General features: G+C 36.0%; 1 protein-coding gene across 2 annotated transcripts in view; it reads right to left on the bottom strand.

Moving 5' to 3' along the window:
• Positions 1–12,441, bottom strand: part of ST18 (ST18 C2H2C-type zinc finger transcription factor) — a 109,035-nt gene that overhangs the window by 89,728 nt on the left and 6,866 nt on the right. For both annotated transcript variants that reach the window (XM_019712586.3, XM_088799434.1), the window contains exon 3: positions 10,399–10,429. In XM_019712586.3, coding sequence (XP_019568145.2) covers positions 10,399–10,429 — 31 coding nt within the window. The remainder of the gene's footprint in view (positions 1–10,398; positions 10,430–12,441) is intronic.

The raw sequence follows: 12,441 nt of genomic DNA, 5'->3' as shown, positions 1-12,441 counted from the left end.
CATTGACCACCAATATCCTTGGGATAAAACTTGAACACATAACAAAAGGCAAAGTAAATAAAGTATATTTTGTTCTTATTTTTGTCTGACAAACTTCATTCTAGATATTTTTCAGAAATGGAGACATTACAATTTAATACGGAGCATATAAATTAAACTGTCCCAGGTAATCATAATTATATATGTTATAAATATTTAATTTTATATTTATAATTATATATTATATATTATATATACATACATATATGTATGTATATGTAGGAGTTCAGACAATTAAGTTCACTAACTCATCCTTGAAAAAGTGCTACATACCTCAGTGCTGAATACCATCACTACTGTCACTTTCAAAGTACTCCCCTTGGGAAGCTATGCACCAACTCCAACACCTAGTCCACCCTTAAAAGCAATTTTGGAACTCTTTTTCTGGAATGGCCATCAGAGCTGTTGTCGTATTACCCTTGATGTCCTGAACGTCATCAAAATGTCTTTCTTTCAATATTTTTTTTTATCTTCAGGTAAAGAAAGAAGTCATTGGGAGGTGAGTAGGGAGGGTGTTCCAATACAGTCATTTGTTTACTGGCTAACAACTCCCTCACAGATGTTGCCATGTGAGCTGGTACATCGTGGTGATACAAGAACTATGAATTATTGGTGAAAAGTTCAGGTCGTCTAAGTTTTTCACACAGCCTTTTAAGTACTTCCAAATAGTAAACTTGGTGAACTGTTTGCCCAGTTGGTACAAATTCAAAAAATGTTAGCAACATCAGTGCAACAAGTTCATGAACTTAATTGTCAGACTTTGTGCGTGTGTGTGTCAGTGTGCATGCAAACTTGGAAACACATAGCCATTTTTCCCTCTAAGTTCAATATACTATGAAGGGACTGGACCCCATTGTTGGCTCATTTCTAAATGGTGCCATTGGCCTCAGGTAGATTTTAAGTGGCACCCCTTTCCTCACTGTAAAATTGGTCTCTGAAATACAAGACCCATGATAACTCATCACCTGGGAAGTAGCATTTTGAAGAGGAAAACAAATAGAACAAATAGATATTTGTATTATCTTCAGAAACTGTAACATTGATTTAAAATCAATTCACGGAAAGTAATCTAGAAGGAAAGGACAGTGACCTCTTTATAATTGGCAGTGCAGTGAATAAAAAAAAAAATGTGGTGGCGTTAGTTTGTAGGTCTGAGATATTTCTACTTGATTTATTAATTAATTGACAAAATTTAAATTAGTATTTTCCCAAAAATGTGGATGATAAAACGGAATGCAGTTATGTCAATGTAGGTTCATCAGTTGTACAAATGTCCCACTCTGGTGGGGAATGCTGTTAATGGGGGTGGCTGTACATGTTTGAGGGAGGGGGGTTATGGGAAATCTCTGTAACTTCTGCTCAGTTTTGCTGTGAACCTAAAGCTGTTGTAAAAAATAGTCTATTAAACAAAAGAAGAGGACTTCCAGTCAAGATAGCAGAGTAGATAAACAGTGTACTTGTTTCCTTCCATGACCACAGCAAAATTACAACTAAATTATTAAACAACCATCATTGAGAACCACTTGGAGACTAGCTGAACAGAGGTTCTATAACTAAGGATATAAAGAATCCACAACTAGACTAGTAGGAAAGACAGAGACATGGAATGGGTAGGCCCATACCCATACTGTAACAATTAAGAATCAGGAGGGATATCCCTGCTGCAGAGTTTCCCCTTGAGGAGTGAGGGATTCTAGCCCCACATTGGGCTCCACAGCTGGGGAAGAGAACTCCCTATAACATCTGGCTGTGAAAACCAGCGACAATTGAATGCTACTGATGTGGAGGGCTGCTGGAGTCCCAGGTGCTCCTCTTGAGGGGCCTACACATGGACTTGCTCATTCACAAACTTACTCGCTCTGAGCTCCAGTGCAGGGGCAGCAGCTCAGAAAGTACCAGGGACATATGCAGAAGAACTGAATTGACTAGCTTCAGGGCTAGGGCTGGAGAGGTAGGGGTCATGACAACCCTCTTCAGGGATGGAAGCACTGGCAGGTGCCATTGCTCCCTTGTTGAGCCCTTTCATGACACACACAGCCAGGAGATGCAGGTGGGTGCCAAATCTGATTTCTCCATTAACCTGGCTAACATCTTTCACCCTGCCCTGGTGATTCCCTGAGACCTACCCCACCCAACTCACCCACCGAGCCTAAGCTTCTTCCAGCAGTTTTTCCACACCAGTAGCCTGCTTGGCTTGCACTGTAGACTTTCCTAAAGTCTCCCAAAGTTCCACAAACCCCAAACACCAGCTGGTGTCAATGTGCCTTGCACATCTTGCTAAGAGGTCCCAAGCCTGGCACAAGTGTTGACCAATTTCAATTTGCACTGTAACTCCACCAGGTGGCCCAAATCTGGCATAAGCTGTAGTCAGTATTGGCTTGGCACCTGGCTTCAACTAAGTGACCACAAACCTGGCACAAGTAGCAATTGGCCTCAGCTCACACTGTGGTGCCCAGCAAAGGGCCCCAAGCACAACACTAGTGGCAGCCGATCTTGGTTCACAGCATAGTATCTCTCAAGCACCCCCGAGTCCAGCACAGGCAGCAATGAACCACAGACCACTGTGTATCTCCCACCAGGTGGCCCCAAGCTGGCAAATGGCAGCTGATCTTGGTCTGAACTGAAGCTCTTCCCAAGAGGCTCCAGAACCAAAACACTTGATGGCTGGCTCCAGACCATAACAGAGCACCATCCAACCAACTCCACAAGTGATATACCCAAAGAGTATCACTAAAGTGACTTCTGCTCCCTGGGGTCAGCCACCCCCCACCCCCACCCCAGCAGATTGTATGCTATGGACATGTTCAGCAGATTGTATGCTATGGACATGTTCAAAACTGGCTATGGACAGCCAGTCACAATGAGGGTCAATCTCACCCATTGACATGCCAACAGCAATCAAGGCTCAACTGCAACAGGAGGGCACACAGAACCCTCAGAAGGAACACTCCTGGAGCATCTGGCTCAGGAGAAGAGGAAGACTGTGCCACTGGGCCTCACAGGACACCAACTACTTAAGGCCACTCTGCCAAGACTGGAAGACATAGCAGATTTACCTAATACATAGAAACAAACACAGGGATGTGGCCAAAATAAGGAGACAAAGAAACGTGTCCCAAATGAAAGAACAGATCAAAACTCCAGAAAAAGAACTAAACAAAAATGGAGACAAGTAATCTACCAGATACAGAGTTCAAAAACACAAGTTATAAGGATGCTCAGTGAACTTAGGGGAGAATAGATGAACTCAGTAAGAAGCCTAATAAACAGATAGAACCCATAAAAAGAACCAGTCAGAAGTGAAAAATACAATAACTAAAATGAAGAATATATTAGAGGGAATCAACAGCAGATTAGACAAAGCAGAGGATCAAATCAGCGATCCGGAAAACATGGTAGCTGAAAACACCCAATTAGAACATCAAAAAGAAAAAAAAAATTGAATAAAAAAATGAGAATAGTTTAAGGGACCTCTAGGACAACATCAAGCATATCAACATTCTCATCATAGGGGTACCAGAAGGAGAAGAGAGAGAGCAAGGGAATGAAAACCTATTTGAACAAATAATGACTGAAAACTTCCCTAACCTGGTGAAGGAAGTAGATGTACAAGTCGAGGAAGCATAGAGAGTTGATGAACCCAAATAGGCCCACACCAAGATACATTATAATTAAAATGCCAAATGTTAAAGACAAAGAGAGGATCTTAAAAGCAGCAACAGAAAAGCAGGTAGTTACGTATAAGGGAGCTCCCATAAGACTGTCAGGTGATTTTTTTCAACAGAAACTTTGCAAGCCACAAGGGAGTGGCATGATACATTAAAAGTGATGAAAATCAAAGAACTACAACCAAGATTACTCTACCTAGTAAGGCTTTCATTCAGCATTGAAGAAAAGATAAACATTTTCCCAGACAAGAAAAAGCTAAAGGAGTTCATCACAACTAAACCAGTATTTCAAGAAATGTTAAAGGGACTTATTTAAGTAGAAAAGAAAAAAATATATAAATAAATAAGAAAATATAGGAAAGAAAAAAAATTCCCATGACAAAGGCAAACGCTTAATAAAAGTAATGGATCAACCAACTATACAGCCAGTACAAAAATTAAAAGGCTAAAGTAGGATGATCATGTGTAATTACAACAATAAATTAAGGGATATGCAAACACACACACACACACACACACACACACACGAAATAAAAAATAATTTAAAAAACATAAATGTGGAGTGGGTGAGTGAAAATTTTAGTGATTTTAGAATATGCTTAATCTTGAGTGATCATCAACTTAAAATAGACCGCTGTAAACACAGCTTGATATATATAAAGCATGGTAACCACAAACCAAAAATGGAAGGGATATACAAGAAATAAAGAGAAAGGAATAAAAAAATGACACTATGAGAAGTTATCAACATGCAAGAGAGACAGCAAGACAATAAGAAAGGAACAGACAAGAACTATAGGAGCCGGCCCGGTTGCTCAGTCGGTTGGAGCCTGTTGCTCCTAATGCTAAAGGCTGCCGGTTTGATTCTCACATGGGCCAGCGAGCTGCGCCCTCTACAGTTAAGATTGTGAACAACACCTCTCCCTGGAGCTGGGCTGCTCTGAGCCTCCGGAGGTTGGAATAAACTGCCCTGTGCTGATGTGGGCTGCTGTGTGACGCCATGAGTGGCGGGTGGCCAGCGTGAGTGGCCGGCAGCTGGTGAGAGCTGCTGTGAGCTGCTGTGAGTGGCGAACCGCCAACCAGCATCCGACTGCCTCAACCAGGGGGAGCACAAGGCTCATAATACCAGCATGGGCCAGGGAGCTGTGTCCTACAACTAGGCTGAGAAACAACAACTTGAACTGGAGGGGAGAGGAGACAGAAAAAAGGGGGGGAGAAAAGAACTATAAAAACAAGCAAAAAAAAACCAATTAATAAAATGGCAATAACTATATGCCTATCAATAATTACTTTAAATGTAAATATACCAAATGCTCCAATCAAAAGACATAGGGTGGCTGAATGGATTAAAAAAAACCCAAGACCTGTACATATGCTGCCTACAAGATACCTACTTTAGATTGAAAGATGCACACAAACTGAAAGTAAAGCAATAAAATAAAAGATAGTTCATGCAAATGAAAATAAATAAAGCTGGGGTAGCAATACTTACATAAGACAAAATTTAAAACAATAGCTGTAACAAGAGACAAAGAAGGGCATTTAAAAATGAGAAAGGGATCAATCCAACAAAATAATATAACTCTTGTAAACAACTGTGCACTCAACATAGGAGAACCTAAAGATATAAAGCATATATTGACAGATATAAAGGGAGGGATAGACAGTACTGCAGTAATTATAAGGGACTTTAACACCCCATTGACATTCGTGGATAGATCATCCATACTAAACAGTGAAAAAAATGAAAACTTTTTCTTTAAGATCAGGAAAAAGACAAGTAATTTACTTTCACTACTTCATTCAACATAGTACTGGAAGTCCTAGCCACAGCAATCAGACAAGAAAAAGAAATAAAAGGCATCCAATACAAAAGGAAGAAGTAAAACAGTCATTATTTGCAGAAGAAATGATACTAAATAGAAAGAACCCTAAAGAATCCACCAAAAACTATTATAACTACAAAATGAATTCAGTAAGATAGGACGAAAAATTAACATTCATCTGTTGGTTGCATTTTTATACACCAATAATGAATTATCAGGAAGAAAAATTCAGAAAACAAGCCCATTTACAATTGCATAAAAAAAGAATAGATTACCTAGGAATAAATTTAACTAAGGAAATGAAAGATCCATCAGAAAACTGTAAGATATTGAAGAAATTGAAGATACAAATAAATGAAGCGTATACTATGTTGATGGATAGGAAGCATTAGCATCATTGAAAATAATTAAGTTGTCTCATGCCTCTAAGTAGCATGGTCAGCACCAGCCTCACCCATTACACAAGGTGTAGATGAGAAAGATGTACGAGAGTGAGCAACTGGACAGTGATACTTCAGGCATTCACTAAATGGATACATCTCCTCTTCGAAATTAAATCCTTATCATCACCTCTTTGGTTATCAGTCTCACTTTCCCCTCAAAGTGGTTTACAGGAAAGTGGGTTTTCTTTAAGGTGTCAGATTCTTGGATTGTAATTTATAGGTTTAACCATAATGTTTAGGTGGACATATTGCTAACATATATAGTAGGTATGTTATCAAAATACCCTAACATGTACTGAGCCCTGCATCTGGAAATCATAGTAATGAAAGGAAAGAAAAGGGTTTTTTCCTTTCTTTTATAAAACCTCATGATTAGAAGTACTTATTTCTTTTAACCTTGATGATGGATTTATGGAACATTTAATAATAGAAGTCACTTTCCTTTCGTTCTTTTTCTTTTACTTGTCATCTCCAAAAATTTGTGCAACAAGTAGTTCCAATAAAATCATGGCTACTAAGGAAAATTTCTATTAAAAAAAATAAATTAGAAAGAAAATCAGTAAGTATTAAGTAAAATGTTTGACTGATATAAAGACTGAAATAAGAAGAAAACAGAGAAAGTCATCTAAAGCTATGTCATAATTTTTTTCACATCCATTAAATGTTGCTATTAAATCTATAGCTTATGGATTACAGAGCTACCAAAATATTTAACATTTTAAAACTTACAAGAACATGCCAGATAATAAATGAACAAATTTTATAAAATAAAGTAAATAAACAAGTCAACTAAATCAAAATTTTCATTATAAAACTTAAGCCAACAAATTGGTAAGCAGCAATAAGACCATGGTATTTGTCTCTAATATACTTAAGAACCTTGATTTCTTTTGTGTCTCTAAGTTGTCACAAGAGAAAGCCATTTCAGAAGCTATACTATATTTTCCTAATTAGAAGAAAGGGGCTAGATTGGTATAAAAACACTTTGCCAATGCATGAGACAATTACCAATATTAGTAGATACAATAGGAGGAGGATCAGAGTAAGGATAATAGTAATAAAAGAAAAAAGCAAAGATAATACAACTGCCATGATTCAGAAAGATGCAAGAGAGCCTTCTCAGCTCCACCTGTAACCTGAATTGTGTTGGAGGAAAGACTGGAAATGCTATAAGAAATGTGATTAAAGGTGGGCCTGTGGTTATAAATTGCTTTTTTAATGGTGATGATAGTAGCTGACATAGAGTATAATAAGAAGATGAGAATGTCAGTATCAATTTTTATTAGTGTCATGAACAATGTATAGTATATTTAAATTAGCTTCATTTGTATTAGTATTTTTGTAAGTGGTAGCTCAAGAAGCAATAACATGTCCAATATGTTCTAAAAAGAAAAGCTAAATAAAGTTGCCAGTATTCTCTACAAAATAGCCATAACTTTTATACTGGGGAAAATATGCCACATTTCCTAAGATAGTCAAAATTCAGGCACACACCATATTCTAGATTATACATCACAACAAATCTAGGGAATAAATTGGAGGAGCAATTGTCGCAAATGCATAAAGTCCTACAAATTTGAAAAGACACTAAAAATATAACCTTACATACATTAAACTTCTTTCCAAGATATGCATAGAGTGATAATTACGGTCTATATCTGGGTCAACTTATACCTTTAAGAAATGGGAACTATTCAGCCTGAGCATGGTCATTCTGTTGAAAATAAGCAATTATAAAATTAACAATAATCAGTAATTTTTATAAACTAGTTCTTATTAAAGAAAAATAGATGAATCAGTTTTGTTTATCAATTTTCTCAGCAATTATCACCAGCTTTCTGAGTCGGTCTAATGACAAATTAGGTAAAACAAAATGTCCTTCGATAGATGAATGGATAAAGAAGTTGTGGTACATATACACAATGGAATACTATTCGGCAGTGAGAAAAGATGATATAGGAACATTTGTGACAACATGGATGGATCTTGAGAGAGTAATGCTGAGCGAAACAAGTCAGACAGAAAAAGCAGAGAACCATGTGATTTCACTGATATGTGGTATATAAACCAAAAACAACAAAAGAACAAGACAAACAAATGAGAAACAGAAACTCATAGACACGGACAATAGTTTAGTGGTTGCCAGAGGGTAAGGGGGGTGGGGGGGGAGGTGAGGGTAAGGGGGATTGAATATATGGTGATGGAAGAACTGACTCTGGGTGATGAACACACAATGGGATTTATAGATGATATAATACAGAATTGTACACCTGAAATCTATGTAATTTTACTAACAATTGTCACCCCAATAAATTTAATTTAAAAAAAAAAATATCTAATAAAAACAATTTTTAGAGTATTAGAAGAATAAGAAACATTATTATTTTGATTAAAATATATTCTTTGTTTGAATTTCAGAAAACTAAGCTTTGAAAAGCATACCATAAGGGTTAAAGTATAGAAGGCATGAACTCTGAACCATTTCTTTTTTATTTATATCTTAGACAGTATTAATTGTGTATGAGAGAAAGCATAGCCTGGTGGTTAAGAAACTGGTCTCTAAATCAGAAGTCTGTAACTTACTAGTAGTGAAAACTTGGACTAGTTCCATAAACTACTTTCAATTTCTTCATCTGAAAATTGGAAATCTCACAGTTTCTACCTTTTAAGATTATTGTGATGATTAAATGAGACAGAGTGATGAATAATGCTCAAGAGTGTCTGGCTCATAATAAGACCTCAGTAAATATTAGTTTTATTATAATTATTAATGCTAATAAAGTACTTAAATAGAAATTTCTATTTCTCTAGAAAGGTTAAGTTAAACATTTCTTCCCTCCAAAAAGCCGCTTCTCTCTACTAATTCCTTCCTTTTTCTCTATGAATTATATATTTCTCCTTAGGGCAAAACACACACTTATTCCTTCTCCTTTAAAGCATTCTCCTTTTCGAGTTATTTTTCAAGACACATCACTCAAAAGGCCTTTCCCACATCCTCCAAATAGTTTGATTCTCTAAAAAAGACTGACTGGAAACAGTTACTTCAAAAGGTGAGAGGACCCTGCGTGAGTCCCTAAGCACCGTGTCTGCTCTAGACCACTAGGAAACCAATTCCTGAGATGGCAAACATCTCACTCACTTTGAGCCATTGATCATTTTAAACTTCTCTTGGTCATTCCACAGGGCACATAAAGTTCCAAACTGATAGGAATTTTAAATGAGAGCAGATTTAAAAATCCAAAATTTAAGTGAACCAGACAATTCAGTTATTTAATTGAATGTCTGTGTATTATATGTTTGCTCCTATATAAGTAGTTTAAAATGTAAAATTCTCAATGAAAAAATTGATAATGTAGGCAGTACCATGGATTCCCTACTGACAAACGTCCACAGAGAAGAGCATCAGCATGAAAGCTTGTACTCAATTCTGATAGATACGTGTTCCACTAAACAGGTGGACCAAATCTGACAGAATGAATCATATGGAACACTAAGTAACTAAGATAGCCCTTGCTTCAGGAAATCACAGCACAGTTGCTTGGGAAAATAACGATGTAAATTGTTAATGCACACATTATGAATTTCAGTGTGTATCAGACATTGTTACACATACTCCAGTTTTCAAATAGTTCCCTGAGGAACACATATAGACCACTGTCATTTTCACAAAGGTGGATAGATAGCGGGTTTGGGACTTTCTGTGTTTTGCAATAGCAAATTCAGAGGAGACAAGGGACTTATCTTGTTCCTGACACAATTTCACTAAAAAATATCACCAGTACAGAAAATGTATTGTCAGTATGTGTTTCTTTTTAATCATGTACTTAAAGAAAAACTATACCTCACAAAGATACTGTGAAAGAAAACCTAATTGGAGTTTATTTTGCAAAGCTTATTAAGGTAGACTCCAGAACATTACCTGAGGTGTATCTAAGGTGGAAATGCTTGAATACACATAAAAACCTATCAAACACATTATCTTCAAATGTCTACATTTAAAAAATCATGTGGTTACTTGATAGAATTATCTAATTATTATTTGTTAAATGGAGAATTTAGGACCTGAGCTATCTGTTAAGTTCACAGATAACAAATCAGTTTTTCACTTACCATAAGTGCAGAACCAAACCACATGTGAGGTGTGTACATAGAGGCAGCACAACACTCCATGGAGAAAAGTGGAAATTTACTCACATTACAGCAAAATGCTACTGTTTTTATCACAATTGTTTGGGATCAATTATCAATAGTTTTTTCCCTTTCTCTGTTTCTTTGGTGTATAGATAGAGGCTATGTGAAATAAGTTAATTGGTGTATTTCTCATACCTACTAAAACAGGGATTCTGAGGCTTGAAAAGTACAAAATATTTTACTAATTAAAATAAGTCAATATTAGAAAAAGTAATGTAGGACAAATCTTACCTGAGCTCCTGGATTAGAGAATCCATTGGCACTGTTGGAAAAAAAAAATCAGTTTTTAATTTTGAAAACTGTATGATTGGGACTTTTAAGCCACCTAGAGATAATGACCGATAATGGTTAGTACTGACCCCACTTAATTTCCCTCTGGGTGGGTTGATCTTTTCTGGTTCTGGTTCTTTGGAGAGAAGAGGACAAATTAATATGGTCCAGAACAGATGAGTCTAGGTTTAGTGCCTTAGGTGACCTTGGGAACAGATGTCATGGATTGGACTTTCCAAATATCTGTCTTTAGAGATTCATTAAAAATTTATAGAAGTACAAAGGACTTGAATTACTTTTAAATCAATTTAACTAATTTTATTGTTTATAGAAAATTTTTTCGAAAGAATCCTGTTTACATTTTTATTGACTTTAAACAAATATATAAATAAAACTGGCAAAAGTTTTACTAATGAATATGTCCCAAGATATTGTTCCATAAATTTCATACATAGAGAAAGAGGAGGATAAGCTTCAGCCTTGTGAATATCAACATTATTTTTAAAATAAGAAATTTACAGAAAAAAGAGCTTTGATTTTTCTGACTGAAATCATGGTAACTAAAGAAGTTCATGTTTATAAATACCTGCCTACACAAGGATAAGCAGCATATTGAGATAGATAACAGGTGGTTTTAAAGATTACTCATGCTACATGAGAAACAGTTGTTTCATTTCTCAGAGAACATTTTGGCTCTATTTAAGAGTGTATACATATGTGCCAAAAGAATTTGAAGTCTAAAAAAGAATTGCAAATTAAAAGAGCCACATTTTAAAAGTATGCTAGAGTGGTGTGTTTTTAGGAGTCTAAACAAGAAATTTAAATAATCCAAATACAGTCCTTAGAATGCTGATATTTATGGAAGATGTGAGCTTATCCTAAATAATTATACAAACTGTTTTTCTTAGACTTGTATTTTATTGAAAAGTTTGCTGCATACAAACTTAATGTTTGGAAATACTGTTCCAAATATTAGACTACCAAATATTAGACCACTTCAACTAAAAGTGGAAAATAATACAGTGTGAAATTTCTGTTTAGGTAAAGCCCCATATCTCCTACAGCATTATTCTGCACTTTGAATATTATGGCTAGTGCTAACCATGGTTATATTTTAACTGAAAAAAAAATCATCCTGGAATTTATTAAACACTTTGGGATTCTGGACTTTACTCAAAAAGAAATTATTTACCTTTACTACATATATATAAACATGGCTAACGAAACTATTTCATGTGATTAGCCACTTTGAACTGTAAATTTCAAACTGTTTCCAAAATATTGCACTATTGCTACCTGACTCAGTTCTTCTCAGCAAGGCTGACTTTGAGAAGACTGGGGTGGGGAACAGCTACCCAGAGTGTTTTCAGAGGGCATGGTGAACCTAGTTTCTTGTTTAGAATTAAGGGTCACAAAAATATAGCTAATTATAACAAAAGTTATTTTCCTTAAGGGGTATTATTATTGCCAGTCAATCCTGTTTTCCAGATGTTTAGATCATCAAGGGCCTGTTTATATTTCAATATTATATTACCATCTGTTGGTTACCAAAAGAGAGGGATAACCAGCAAGTTAAACCTTTCAAACGTTTCTTTGCAGAGCTGCTGGAAATTCCCAGCAGGGACAGTCAAAAAACAAACATTAGCATTTTACTTGAACTAAGTTTAGAGTGGGAGCCACTAAACCAGATAACATAAAAATCAAAACCTGCTTTGGCAATAAACTAACAATTTGGTTTTTTCCCTTGGCCATTAAAGTCACTTCAATAATTTGAAGGTCTCCATGAAGCATTCTTCACTCACTGACTCTTATATTGTTTCGCATGATGTTAAAGTCTATCATGATTGCATTTTGTAAAAATTAGCATCATATATCATTTAGACTTTTCCGAGTCCTTTGACTCCTGGTTCGTAATATTTTGCCCCTCAAAACCATGATCCAATGTTTTAGCTTGATTTAAAAAAAAAATGTTATAATCATTCGGACTACACATTAGGGACTGAG

This window comes from Rhinolophus sinicus, chromosome 7 (genome assembly GCF_057876585.1).
Source record: "Rhinolophus sinicus isolate RSI-liver-muscle chromosome 7, RSI-T2T, whole genome shotgun sequence".
Lineage (NCBI taxonomy): Eukaryota > Metazoa > Chordata > Mammalia > Chiroptera > Rhinolophidae > Rhinolophus > Rhinolophus sinicus.
This window is presented reverse-complemented; position numbering and strand designations above follow the sequence as displayed.